Source organism: Taudactylus pleione, unplaced genomic scaffold, assembly GCF_031769625.1.
Source record: "Taudactylus pleione unplaced genomic scaffold, aTauple2 ptg000225l, whole genome shotgun sequence".
Taxonomy (NCBI): domain Eukaryota; kingdom Metazoa; phylum Chordata; class Amphibia; order Anura; family Myobatrachidae; genus Taudactylus; species Taudactylus pleione.
In genome coordinates, this window is record NW_028284627.1 from 13539842 (window position 1) to 13554128 (window position 14287).

General features: G+C 49.0%; 1 protein-coding gene across 1 annotated transcript in view; it reads right to left on the reverse strand.

Annotated features, from left to right (window-relative positions):
- SOX30 (SRY-box transcription factor 30) overlaps nucleotides 1–14287 on the reverse strand; it is a 91900-nt gene that overhangs the window by 68858 nt on the left and 8755 nt on the right. Inside the window, 3 exon segments of the mRNA XM_088478971.1 lie at nucleotides 7641–8238; nucleotides 8241–8397; nucleotides 14020–14104. Of these exon segments, the coding sequence (XP_088335097.1) occupies nucleotides 7641–8238; nucleotides 8241–8397; nucleotides 14020–14104 (840 nt within the window).

Sequence of the window (14287 nt, forward strand, 5' to 3'; positions counted from 1 at the left end):
AAGTTCTTACCATATCTACTTCAGGGTCCATAGGGGGTCCACAGGGTTGACCTTGGGGATGTCCCAAAGCAGTTCAACTAAGGGCGGGGACGCTCCTGAGCAGAAAGGAGAATCCTGCGCCCAAAGGATGCATCCTGAGAAGCAAAGGTGTCAAACGCATAAAACCTCAGAAACGTCTGAATGGAAGACCAAGTGGCTGCCTTGCACAGCTGAACAGCGGAGGCACCATGTCTAGCAGCCCAAGAAGGACCCACAGACCGAGTGGAATGAGCCTTAACCGAGGCTGGAACAGGTAAACCTTCCTGTACATAAGCCTCCCTAATAACAGAACAAAGCCAACGGGCTAAGGTTTGTTTGTTGGCAGGCCAACCCTTCTTATGAAAACCAAAGAGGACAAACAACGAATCGGACTTTCTAACTGAAGCAGTCCGATCAACATAAACTCTGAGAGCACGGACAACGTCCAACGAAGCCTCACCAGCTGTAAGATCAGGAGACTGAAAAGCTGGCACCACAAGTTCCTGATTGATATGGAACTTAGAAACAACTTTAGGCAAAAACTCAGGACGAGTGCGAAGTACTGCTCTGTCCTGGTGAAAAACTAAGAAGGGGGGACTACAGGAAAGTGCCCCCAACTCGGATACCCTCCTGGCCGAAGCAATTGCCATGAGAAACACAGGCTTAAGTGTTAACCACTTGAGGTCAACCGACTCAAGAGGTTCAAAGGGAGGTCCTTGCAGGACCCGAAGAACCACCACCAAGTCCCATGGAGCCACAGGAGGCACAAAGGGAGGCTGGATTCTAAGAACACCCTGGAAAAAGGTGTGGACAACAGGCAGTGTAGCGATCCGTCGTTGAAACCACACAGACAGAGCTGATACATGAACCTTCAGGGAAGCAAGATGTAAGCCCAGGTCAAGACCTGACTGCAGAAATGCCAAAATCCTAGAAACCCTGAACACCTGAGGATCAAAGTTTCTGGACTCACACCACTGAAAGTAAGTGTGCCACACTCTGTGGTAAATCCATGCAGTGGTAGGCTTACGTGTCCTCAGCATGGTACCGATGACAGAGGTAGAAAAACCCCGGGACCTTAAGACGGCTGTCTCAAGAGCCACACCGTCAAAGACAGCCGACCCAGATCCGGGTAAAGGCAGGGCCCCTGAGACAGCAGGTCCTGACGCTGATGCAGAAGGAACGGAGCGTCTACGGACAAGCTCCTGAGATCGGAGTACCAAGGACGTCTGGGCCACGCTGGAGCCACCAGCAGAAACGTGCCCCCGTCCTGTTTGATTTTTCTGAGTACCCAAGGTAGCAGGGAGATCGGAGGGAACAGGTACGCTAGGTGAAATGACAATTCCACCGACGGCGCGTCCACCAGGCTTGCGCCTGCGTCCTTTGTCCTTGAGCCGTACACGGGTAATTTGTAATTGTGACGAGAGGCCATCAGGTCCAACTCCGGCAGTCCCCATCTGTTCACGAGAAGTTGAAACACCTCTGGGTGAAGCGACCATTCCCCTGGATGCACGTGGTGACGGCTGAGGAAGTCTGCCTCCCAATTGAGGACTCCCTGGATGAAGCCTGCCGAGATCGCTGGAAGGTGGCGCTCCGCCCAATCCAGGATCTGAGACACCTCTGACATCGCAGCTCGACTGCGAGTTCCTCCCTGGTGATTGATGTACGCCACCGTGGTGGCGTTGTCGGACTGCACCTGCACTGCCTTTCCGTGAAGAGCCGTGCCTGACGACAGCAGAGCCCTGTACACGGCCCGCAGTTCTAGCACGTTTATGGGAAGAACTGCTTCCTCCGTGGACCAACGGCCCTGAAGGGACAACGAGCTGGTCACTGCCCCCCAACCCCGGAGACTGGCATCTGTTGTGAGCAGAACCCAGTCCGGGATCCAAAAGGGGCGACCCTCTATGAGATGAGCTGTCTGAAGCCGCTAAGCTAGAGAGTGGCGCACTTCCGAAGACAAGACCAGTGTCTGGGATCGGATCCGGTGAGGCAACCCGTTCCACTCCGATAGAATCTGCCCCTGCAGGGGCCTGGAATGGAACTGAGCAAATTCCACCATGTCGAATGCCGACACCAGGGACCCCAGGACTCTCATGGCCGAGTGTACCGACACCCTGGTCCTGCTCAGGCAACTGTGTATCCGCAGTTGTAGGGAAGACACCTTTTCTGGAGTCAGGAAGATCCTTTGCTGACGAGAATCTAGAAGGGCTCCCAAATGAACCATCTGTTGTGACGGGATCAGGAATGACTTCTTCCAATTTATCAACCACCCGTGTGCCTGAAGACAAGCGATGGTCAGGTGGAGATGTCGAAGAAGTACCTCCGGGGAGCTCGCCAGCAGAAGAAGATCGTCCAGATACGGCAGGAGCCGTATGCCCTGGTCCCGAAGGTGGGCGGCCATAATAGTGGTGAATACCCTCGGTGAATACCCTCGGTGAATACCCTCGGAGCCGTGGAAAGGCCAAAAGGCAACGCCCAAAACTGGTAGTGATGTTGCAGGATAGCAAATCTCAGATACCTCTGGTGTGTCGGTGCTATGGGCACATGAAGATAGGCGTCCTGGATATCCAAGGAGACCATGTAGTCCCCGGGTTCCATCGCCAGAATGATGGAACGTAACGTTTCCATCCTGAACCTGGGAACCCTGAGGTATTTGTTCAGAGACTTCAGATTCAGGATAGGGCGATGAGAACCATTGTGCTTCTGTACCAGAAACAGAGTAGAATAGTACCCCGTCCCGCGTTGAGACTAAGGAACGGGAACAATGACCCCTGCTTGTAGCAAGGAGTGTACAGCTACCTGCATCTGGGAAGCCTTAGTCTTGTCCAGAGAAGGACTCGTGCAAAAAAACTGGCGGGGCGGCCGGACCCGAAAAGACAGGGCGTACCCCTGAGAGACTACTTCTCGAACCCAGGCGTCCGTGGTGGTATTGTGCCAACACTGGGCGAATTGGAGAAGTCGGCCGCCCACTCTGAGGTCCCCCAGAGGGAGGCCCGTCCCATCAGGCCGCCGGTTTATCTTCCTGCTTGGAAGAGGGGCGCCGAGCACTCCAGGCCTGCTTCTTGGGTTTAGAAGCGGACTTAGTCGCCGCCTGTCTCGGGAAGGACTGACCTTTTGCCTTACCCTGAACCCGAAAGGAGCGAAAAGCCGAGCTCCGAACCTTGGAAGGCGCTGCCGCTGAAGGGAGGAAAGCCGACTTGGATTTAGCCAGGGTATCCACTATTTTGTCCAAGTCCGGACCAAATAGTAATTCCCCATTGAAAGGTAAGGCCTCCAGGCCCTTCTTTGAATCGGAGTCCGCTCGCCAGGACCTCAGCCATAAAGATCGGCGGGCAGACACTGTTGCCACCGATACAGGTGAAGTCAGCAGACTAGCATCCAAAGAGGCTTCTCCAATGTAGGAAGCAGCGTCCCTCATCTGTCCCGACAACGCCCTCTGGACATCCGGAGCGTCATCCGGGAAGGTATCCTCCAATGCTTTGGCCCATCCCTCAATGGCCTTGGCCACCCAGGAGATGGCCATGGACGGTCGGGCCACTGCTCCTGAAAGGGAGTAAATGGACTTTAAGCAAGTCTCAACTTTCCTATCCGTGGGATCCTTCAGTGAGGATATAGACGGTAATGGCAAAGTAGCGCCCCGAGTTAAACGGGTGACATGGGAATCCACTGCCGGTGGAGTTTCCCATTTTTTACAATGTGCCTCAGGGAATGGGTAATTAGAAGCCAACCGCTTCTGAGGTAGAAATGTCTTACTGGGGGCGCCTGCCAAGCTACCATCAACTGATCAGATAGGGGAAACACCGCAGAAACAACCTTAGTTTTTTTAAAACTAGGATATTTCGACTTAGGAGCTGGTGCTTCATCCTCTATTAGGAGAATGGCTCGCACCGCCCTAACCAGTGCTCGCACATTAATAGACGACTTGGTATCCATTTCCTGTACCGATGTGTCCGAATCAGTATCATCAGGAACCTCCCCATCACCTGAGGACCCCTCTGAGTCCGATACATGAGCCGCCTGCGCCATTAGTGTCCGTTTTGACGTCCTAGAAGGCACGTCAGTCTGCAACACTGACTGAAAAGCCGAAGACGCGGCCGCTAAATTTTGTACGGAATGGGAGAGCACATCCACCCAGGGTGGAGGAGCCGCCATAGGGGCCTGGAAAGGCACCACCGACTGTTGTGTCACAGGGGAAGCCTGTAGATACATAGGCAACCCCGCATAAGGATCAACAGACTGAGACCCGTGGGGAGGTTCGCAATAATTGCGGGACACCCGGGGAATGGGTGACGGCCGGGTGAGGCAACGTCCTAGCAGGAACCGCAGTCGGAACTGACAGATGGTCCGCAATAGATACCAGCACCTGAGAAAACATCGCCCATGGTGGTTCCCACATTATAGGAGGTTTTGAGGGGCCGGGAACTACCTGGCATCGTTTACACAGGCCATCCTGTGACAAATCCTCCCTATCCACTCCTGCAGAACAGCATCCGCAGGAGACCAACACCGGAGCCACGGAGTGCTCAATCTCCTTGTCCGACATGACAAAATATATTATATAAATAAATATATCTGGCAACAGAGCCGAATCAAGTACACTCACCAGTGTGCTGAACAACAGCCCACAATATGGTACAGTGTAGCACACAACTGTATGTGACGGACCTCACAAATACGTGATTTATATAGGTGAGGTCTGTAGAAACACCCCTCCCCCACACACCTGTAGGGCTTGTAGAGAAGTAAATGGATAGATATAAGCTGACAGTAAGTGGAAATAAGCACAGACAGGCAGCACTAGCAATAGTCACATACCATACAGAGAAGTTATACTCACTGCACCTTTCCACTACAATCAACCTGCCCAGATTCAGTGTCTGGGAGGGCTATAGTGCTGTGTACACAGGGGAGAGGTACACAGGGGGACCGGTCCACGTGCTCCCTGAGAGATCTGCGCTGCCACTGTGAGAAAATGGCCCCCAGAGACCTGAGAGGAGGAGTGGCCGAGTACTCTGCAGCTCAGCGCCGCCAGACTACGTGCTGAAAGGCGCGCTGAGCTGAGGGGAGGAGCCGCTAAACAGGGAAGGCTTCCTCCCCTGGCTAGCTATTAACCCCAGGGCTTGCCGGCTTCCCGCTTGCCGTTGAAATCCCTGGTGGTCTAGTGGTCCCACGGGGTATTCCTCCTCAGAGGGGGAGCCCGCCGCCACCGCTAGCGGCCCCCGGTCTGTCCCCTAGGACCGGGGTCAAAGGACTGCATTACTGGCAATACCCGCGAGCCGCCGCTAATCGGTGAGCACGGACTCTGGCCTCCCGCCGCGATCCCCAGTGCGATACTGGCGTCGCGGCGCCAGCAGGAAATAAGAGCGGCAGCGTGGGCGTCTGTATAGACAGCCCTTCGCTGCCGCACTGAAGAGCCACTTTATTAAAAATAAAAATTAAATAAACCTAACAGGCTCTAATAAAAAGCTTCTGGGGGCTGCTCCTGCAGCCCCCCCGCAGGGTGACCCGACTCCGGCCGGGCACCAACTCAAACTGAGGTGCCTGTGGCTCGGGGGCGGGGTATAGAGGAGGATGGACCCAAGTGCATCCTGGGAGCAGCTAAAGCTTTAACTGCGTGGTGCCCGAGGGTCCAGATCCAGCTATACCCCAAGGTCAACCCTGTGGACCCCCTATGGACCCTGAAGTAGAAACTTCCTTTACGGTGAAGCGATGTGAAAAGCAGGCCCCTCCGTGATCCCGGGAAAAGGTGTAGCACTCCGAGATATCATGATCTCGGTAATGCTGAGTACACTCTAGACGATGTGTGTACACGGCCGACACACAATGCCATGAACAACGACCGCACAATATGTTGTTCACCAGCCGCCTCTACAAGAATGGCATTGTTCATCAATTTGACAGATTGAGCAGCATGTAGGCTCAATCTGTCAATGCGATGAACGACCCTGCAGGAGTGCGCATGGTCGCTCATAGTGGATACACACTGGCCATTGTGGACGATATGTCGACCTGATCTGCCGGACAACATATCGTCTAGTGTTTGTACCCAGCTTAAGTATAGTGGTGTCTACACATGTGCCGGCAATGCCAAACACGGAGGAGCAGTGCAGAGGTCAAATCAGACCAGGACAGAGCGGTGGGGGCAGAACAAGTTCACTAGTTGATGGGGGGCATTTGGGAGAGGGGGTGTAGTCGGCAGCCTGAGGTGCAGGGTTCCATTACTAGTATAGAGGAAGTAGGAAGATAGGAGACATCACTGCTTCTCTCCAGCTGCGTAGCCAAGGCACCTCTGATTGGCTGGTGATAGTGAAGGGGGTGGGGAGGACAGGGAGGAGGCAGAATGCTTTTCTCCACTCAGAAAGCTCTTCTGAGAAGCGAAAAGGAAAGCGGAGCTCTGATTCGCTCTCCATACTGTATGGGGAAGTAATCCTGACACAGAGCTAGAAATGGTCATTGTTGGGTAACCATTGATTGTCACCATTAGTGGTTATCAACGATGATATAACACCATTCAAAGGGAAACCATTGATGATTGCAACCACCGATGGTCATCCCTGCTCTATGGCATACTGGGCTGCCGGCCAAACATAACCGAGGGGCGGGGCTTCATGGGTGCATCGGGGGAGGAGCGGAGCTAGGCTCCATGTCCTGGCATTAAAGAAACAAAAAACATTGGTTCTCTACCATCAATGGCAAAACTATCTGACATCAGCTATTAACCATTGATGTGTTGTAAACATTGATGGTCATTGGCCATCCCTATGCAAAGCTGGAGCACCGCTGCAGAAATCAGAAACTTCTCCACGGTATACCTCTTCCTGAATACAACAAAGGAGTAAGAAGCCCTGTGTTCTGAAGTGCTTTGAGGAACACAGTTTTTCACTGCTGCATGAACAGATCCCTGGGTCAGTAACTATGTAATAAATGTCACACATACACAAGATATGTAAATAGGACTTGTACTCTAACAAGTAAAATAGAAATGGAATAATAGTCTACGTGTGTGAAATCTAAAACAGGGAAGATTGGTAACACTAACTTATTGCAGTTGTAACAATTATTATTATTATTATTATTATTATTATTATGATATTTATTATTATTATTATTATTATTATTATTATTATTATTATTATTTATTTATATGGTGCCACAAATTATCCAAGTGTCCATAGCACCTTACAGGGAACTTACACCAAAACAGACAAATAATCCAATAAATTCAAACAGAAACAGTACATGGGGAAATCAAACAGATAACAGCTTGAACCTAACTGTAATGAAACCATACTTGCCTATTCTCCCGAAAATCGGCCCCCCAGAAGACTGGGTAAGTCTCCCGGCCGGCACCGCCCGCCCCCACCCAACCCCCGTTTTCCGCTGCCCCCCCCTCGCCGGCGTCCACTCCCCCTTGTAAGTGGCTGTAATCTCGGCATTGTGTAGCAAGGGCGAGGCCGCGATGATGCGATCACAAAGTCACGCTCCCCCGTGCCGCCCCCAAATTTGCCTCTCTCCCCCCTGCTGTTTTGATCTGGCAGCCAGATTGTCAGCAACTCTGAATTAAACATTGTATGAAGAAAGCACTACTCTGTACATGATGTAAATTGTTGAACAAAATACTTTACCTGCCTCTGAGGGAAGAACGGTCAGATTAATATTTGTGGTTTCTAAATTTACTGATGGTTCCAGCGAGGATTGCATAGTTATTGGGAATGATGTTGACGATATCTTGGTGACATGATTCATATCAATAGAAGATTGAAAAGGCTGGAACTGAAGTTCTATCTCACGGGGAACAGTGTAGAGACTAAGAGGAATTCTCAAGTCTTCATAAAAAGTGTCATATCGATTGGTTTCCTGTGCTTGAGGTATGTCTGTATTTTGTGGGTTAATATAGACACCAGAGTCTGGCGCATTGAGGAACATGCCATAATTTTGATCATCATCTTCTATATATTCTGTTTTTATGTCTCCTTCCTGGAGTAAAATGAACAGGTCATTCTGGGCCAGGTTGTCATCTGCGTCCATGTGGATATGTCTATTGCTTTCTTCACCAGATATAGTAATGGCGCTCACAGCATTCTCCCAGAGTCCTCTCCAGTTTGCATGCGACCAGTGCTCTGTGTAATTATGAACTGCTTTCTGGATTGTGACCTCACAGACATCTTTGACGTCAGTGATTGTTATGCTTTCTGGGCCATTGTGACTCATCAAATGGTCAGTACACTTTCCCATGATGCTCTACTGCTATAGACCTCCCAACTGATGGTATTGGCCATAATTTTATCTGTCTGCAACCTTACATCCCCTGCTGACACCCATTGCCCACCAATAGCATGTGGGACCTCATTCAGAGCCGGTCGCACAGAGCGTGCGATCGGTCTGAATGGGAGGACCTCTTGAATTTTCAAGACGTCCTCCTTTGCGGTGGTAAGGCTGTGGGTTAACAGCCGGAAGCTCTCCACTGACATTACTAGTGATGTCAGTGGGGCCGCCCCACAACGGTAGGCGTTCCCATGGGAACGCCCCCGTTTGGGCTGCCACCCCCCCCGGCCCGCCTTCCAAACGGGGCGAGCTGTCAATCAACAGAGACTGGCGCTGTCGGTCGTAGCGGGTCTCACGCATGCGCACGAAGGCGCTGTCGCCATCGTGCGCATGCTCTGTGGGGGGCCATGGACCCGGTCCGAGCGCATCGGCGCTAACGACCGGGTCTGAATGACCCCCTTAATTCTGTGACCTGGCTTGAATTCTGGGAACCTGGAAAGGTTTTGGTGACAGTTCGGTCACAGGGCTTCTTGGATTTGGTGAAGTCTTGCTTACTGGCCATCTGCATTGAGACCCCTGTGTTGTCTCCATCGCCACATGATCTACAAGTTCCAGTCCCAAACTTCTCCTTACCACTGCTCTCTAGTCCCACATCCATTACTGTCTGGTATTACCAATAGACAATAACGACCTTAGAACTCTGGGACCATTCAGATATGTAGGATGGCTACACACACCTAGTGATCAGAACACACCCCCTCGCAGCTTGGCTCCTTCGGCCTCTAACTGCTATTGGCTCTCAAAGACAAATCAGGCAGAGTGCAGCTACATACCTCCTAACATGACCCTCTCCAGGAGGGACACAATGCTCTGGTCCTGGACTTCCCTGGTAATTTATGATTGGTGGAAGCTCCAGAGGTGGGGCTGCAGTACAGTCCAAAATTCAAATAGGGGAGTCACACGAACTGCCAGTGAGTCCCAGCCAGTGATGTTTGGCAGCGTGTGAAATGACAGTTGGTGTGGCTCCCCTATTTGAATTTTGAACTGCTGCAGCCCTGCCACTTACCAGGGAAGTCCAGGGACCAGAGCATTGTGTCCCTCCTGGAGAGGGTCATGTTGTGAGGTATGCAGCTAGCACCACACAAGACATTGAGTTATGTTACTAGCGAGACAGGGCAGAGGCGGGGCTTAGTACCTGCTGTTAGTCTAATTCTAATAAAAAAAATGTTTTGATATCAAATTATGTTAATACTAGTAATACTGTCATTTATTAAGTCACTAGCTATTGTGCATGGCATTGCAGGTTTTTTTTCCCCCCTCTGGCTGCCTTTTCTGCTCTGTCTATCCCTTTCCCTGTCTCTCTCTCTTCTCCTCCTCTTCCTCTCATCTCCTTTAGGGGCCTATTTATCAATATTATTTTTACTAAAAAAAATGTGACAAAGGGTATTTTCACACCCTTTTCACATTATTTTAGTATCACATAAATTTATTAAAGGGCAAGTAGAGTAGTTTTCATGAAAAACTGCTCTATGCCCTTTAATTTGCATTTCCCATACTTATAATGAGAAATGTGATCTACCTGAGATTTACTAAATTATATTGTAAAAAAATAAGTGGGGAAGCCCAGTGATAATAAAGGCATATTCAGATGGTGTTATCAGGGCTTTCCCCCGGTCCCCTGACTCCTGCTGCTCTCTGACAGATAGAGCAAAGCCGGGAGCCAACCCCTGTAATCAGCTGTGTGGTTTAAATAGACCACAAGTTGATCACTGGAAAAAAAAAAATTGTTTAAAAAAAAACAACAACACTTAACTGATTCCAGGGACTGGAGATCAGTGCTCCGGTGAGGTCCTCTGTGGCTCCGGTCAGGAAGTCTTCGGGCTCCTGCACTGTGACCCTGGCCAGCTGCATAGAGCAGCTGACCCGGGTCACAGTGCAGGAGCCAGGAGACCAGCTGACTGGAGCCCAAGAGTACATCAACGGAGCACTGATCACTGAGGTAAGTGTAAGTGGGGGGCGGGTTTCGCGGGAAGGGGAATCGGTCGCGGGGAGGGGTTGGTGATTCGGCAACGCATGCGCGGACACCTCACTGTATTTTATTTATTTTTTAAAAAATACAATGAGAAGACGGCAGAGGGAATTCACAAGCTTTATCGCAAGATCTGTCCCTGCAAGAGATTTTTCATAAATTCCTGTGATATTTCCTAAATTCGAAATGCCGGGACGTTCGACCCAGCTTAATTCAACCTGGCCCTTTCACACTGCACAGTAACCCAGGTTATTGGAGCAAGTATAAAAGGGGTATTATATGTACATACACTGGTGGCCAAAATTGCAGACACATTTTGAAATTTGAATGTTCTTCAACTTTGAATGCTTATAAAAACTGCTTCACTTCACGCAGTGCAATGATTCATATATCAAATGAAAGGAAATTTAATGCTGAATTCAACACAATAAACAGAGATCAAATATTTGCATTACAAGGGAAGTTATGCTACTTTCAGTCAGACAAAGAAGCACAAATGCGTTCGATTCAAGAAACCGATTGTAGTAACAGCTACTACCAACCAATCGGAATCGTCGTTCTGAGGACCAATCAACTGTCGTTTATGAGCAGATGCAAGGTCATGTTCAAAGGTGGGAAAGGTCAGTTTGGCTGTTTCATTTTGCAGAATAAAGTTGGTTACTGAAGTGCAATTATGGTTGGATGATTGTGTGTATTGTTTAGTGCTAATGACGGTGTAAAAAATAAATACAGCAATGTCGTCCAGGCAAAGTGGTGACTGGTCACCCAGGAAGAGATCCAGGATTGTGGTGTTAAGTGAAAATGGTCTTTCGTATGCAGCAATTGCGAGAGAAGTTGGTGGAAATGTGACATCAGGAGCACGAAAGTTTTGTTTACGCTATCAGGAAACACAATCTATACAAAACAAAGAAGGAAAAGGCTGGAAAAAGTGCACAACAGCTGTTGATGATAGGAGAATAAAACTAATTTGCATCAGGGACAGATGGATGTCATCTGCGGCCATTAGCAGTGACCTGAGTGCAACTGGTGTTTTTGTCAGTGCAAGAACGGAACGGAGAAGACTAACGGAGGTTGGCCTAAAAGGTAGGATTCCCCGAAAAAAGCCATTGCTGAATAAAAAGCAGCGGCAGAAATGAATACATGGGCAAAAGAACACATTGCATGGACAGAAAGTCAGTGGAAACAAGTGATATGGAGTGGCGAAACTAAGATATCGATATTAGGCAGTGATGGGAGAAAATATCGGAGACGTCGCATCGGGGAAGAGGTACATCCAGATTGCATTCAAGCAACAACAAAGAATCCTACAAATGTTATAATCTGGGCATGTATGACAGCAGATGCTGTAGGCCGCCTTTATGTCATAGATGGCACACTGAACAGCAAAAAGTACATTGACACCGTCCTACAACCAAAACTTCTATCTTTTATCAGGGATCTTTTCCAGATAATGCCCCATTGTTTTCCCATCAGGATACAGCTCCCTGCCACACTTCATGGATATGCAAACAGTGGTTCACAGAGAATGACATACAGGTGCTGGGATGGCCAGGAAACAGCGCAGACCTGAACCCCATAGAACATTTGTGGTTCCGTTTGAAAAAACTGGTACATCTGAGGTGTCCATCCAATAAAAGGCAATTAATTGAGGCTATAATTGTCTCATGGCACCACGTAACAAAGAAGGAAGAGCTCCAAACACTGGTTGGCTCAATGCCACGTCGCTGTGATGCTGTCTTGAAAAAGAAAGGATACCCAACGAAATACTGATAGGACAGTAACATAAGTACACAGGGATTTTCACTGCATAACTTTGTTGTTTTCACTGCATAACTTCCCTTGTAATGAAAATATTTGACCTCTGTTTATTGTGTTGAATTCAGCATTAAATTTCCTTTCATTTGATATATGAATCATTGCACTGCATGAAGTGTAACAGTTTTTATAAGCATTCGAAGTTGAAAAACATTAAAATTTCAAAAAGTGTCCGCAATTTTGGCCACCACTGTATATGTCCAGGACAGTGCTAGGTTCTTCTGCTGCTCCTCCAGACTCCCGGACTTGCTCCACTGCCCTGGAATGGTGCTCACATATGAAATAAAAACATTCAACTCAGGCAGGATGGCACTACTGCCGCATTTTATGGCTTACTGTGATTGCTGGTCCTCTATATGCTGGAATTATGACATACAATACACTTTGGGCTCTATTTACTACAATCCGCATATTGAATGCGGATTGTAGTGTGATATTACCGAGTGATTTCGCATTGCGAATTCAGGCAATATCACAAGGATTTACTATAAATCCCTTGCAGGGACAGAGCTTGCGATAAAGCTCTGTCCCTGCAGATCCCATCCGCACTCTAGTCGCGGTATTTTCGGAAAAAATACAGCGACTAAGAGCCCGCGCATGCGCCGACCCACCGTCGCTGCTACCCCCCACCGACGCTAAGCCCCGCCCCCCGGTGCTAAGTCCCGACCCCCGCAATCGCGGACCCCCGTGACACCCCACCCCCCGCGCGACACCCCCTCCCTTCATTACACTTACCTGCATCCTCCTGGCCTCCGGTGATCTTCTCCGGGCTTCCCGATCAGGTGATCTCCCATACTGCACTGGGGCCCGATCACCTGATGACCGGGCAGCAGTGCACTGTGGGAGACCAGCTGACCGGAGAGGAGCCATCACCGGAGGCCCGATCACCGGTCCCTGGATTCAGGTAAGTAAAAAAAAAATGTTTCATTTTTTTTTTTTCTTTTTTTTACAGCAATCAGCTTGCGGTCTATTTAGACCACATAGCTGATTACTGGTACCGGCTCCCGCCTCTGCTCTCCCCGTTAGAGCAGAGTGGGAGCCCGCTAACCGGGGGAGACCCTGGATAACGCCACCTCCAGGTGGCGTTATTATCACAGGGCTTCCCCCGGTATTTTTTTACAATTTATTTTTAGTAACTATGGTCGGATCACATTTCCCATTACAATTATGGGAAATGCGATCTGCTTTACTAAAAATAAGTGATAATTAGGGGTTGGAGTACAATTTTACTAATTCTACTCCAATTGCCCTATAGTAACTACAGGTGAAACTAAAATAATGTGAAAAGGGTGTGAAAACACCCTTTTTCACTTTATTTTAGTAAAAATAATGTTAATAAATAGAGCCCTTTGTATGCATATTGGAGCAGGAATAGTGCATATCACTTTTTCAGTGGCTCCTATCCTCTTAGATGAAGGGGGCTGCCGCCGCTGAAAACAAGAGGGAGCAGGGAGGATGCAATCACTCACCCGCTGCCGCTCCTTCTGGCCAGGTCCCGGCGCCTGTGCAATCGATCTGTCAGGCGCCGGCAGTGGCAAACGCAGGATTTTGAAAGGGGAGTTTCCAAACCAATGACAAAAAAAATTTAAACACATACAGGTACCACTCCTTGGGTACTCACTAATCCAAGATTGCTAATACATTACTGTGCAAAATTTCAGATGCATTTATTACATATTTCGTCAACGCTTTAATGAAGTAAAATGCATTTTAAATGTTTCACAGTAATGGATTAACGAGCTTGGATTATTGAGTACCCGAGGAGTGCTGCCTGTATCTGACTGTATATATATATTTATATATGTATATATATGTATATATATATATTACTGTTGCATAGTCCCATAGTCCAGCACTCAGGATGAATTGAATAATGTTTGGTTTAGTTCAATTACAGAGAAAATCCCATCCGGGGCTTTTCAGCCCCTCCAAGAAATAAAAAGGCGACACCGAGTCCTCCATTGGAAACAGACACGCTCACTAGCGCAGACACACACACACACCGACAAAGACTACGCAAACACACACTTACACAGACACACACAGACAGACTACACACACACACTGACACAAACATTGACACACACACACTGACAGACTACATAGACACACACACTGACACAAACATTGAGACACACAGTCTACGCAGACACTCACACTGAC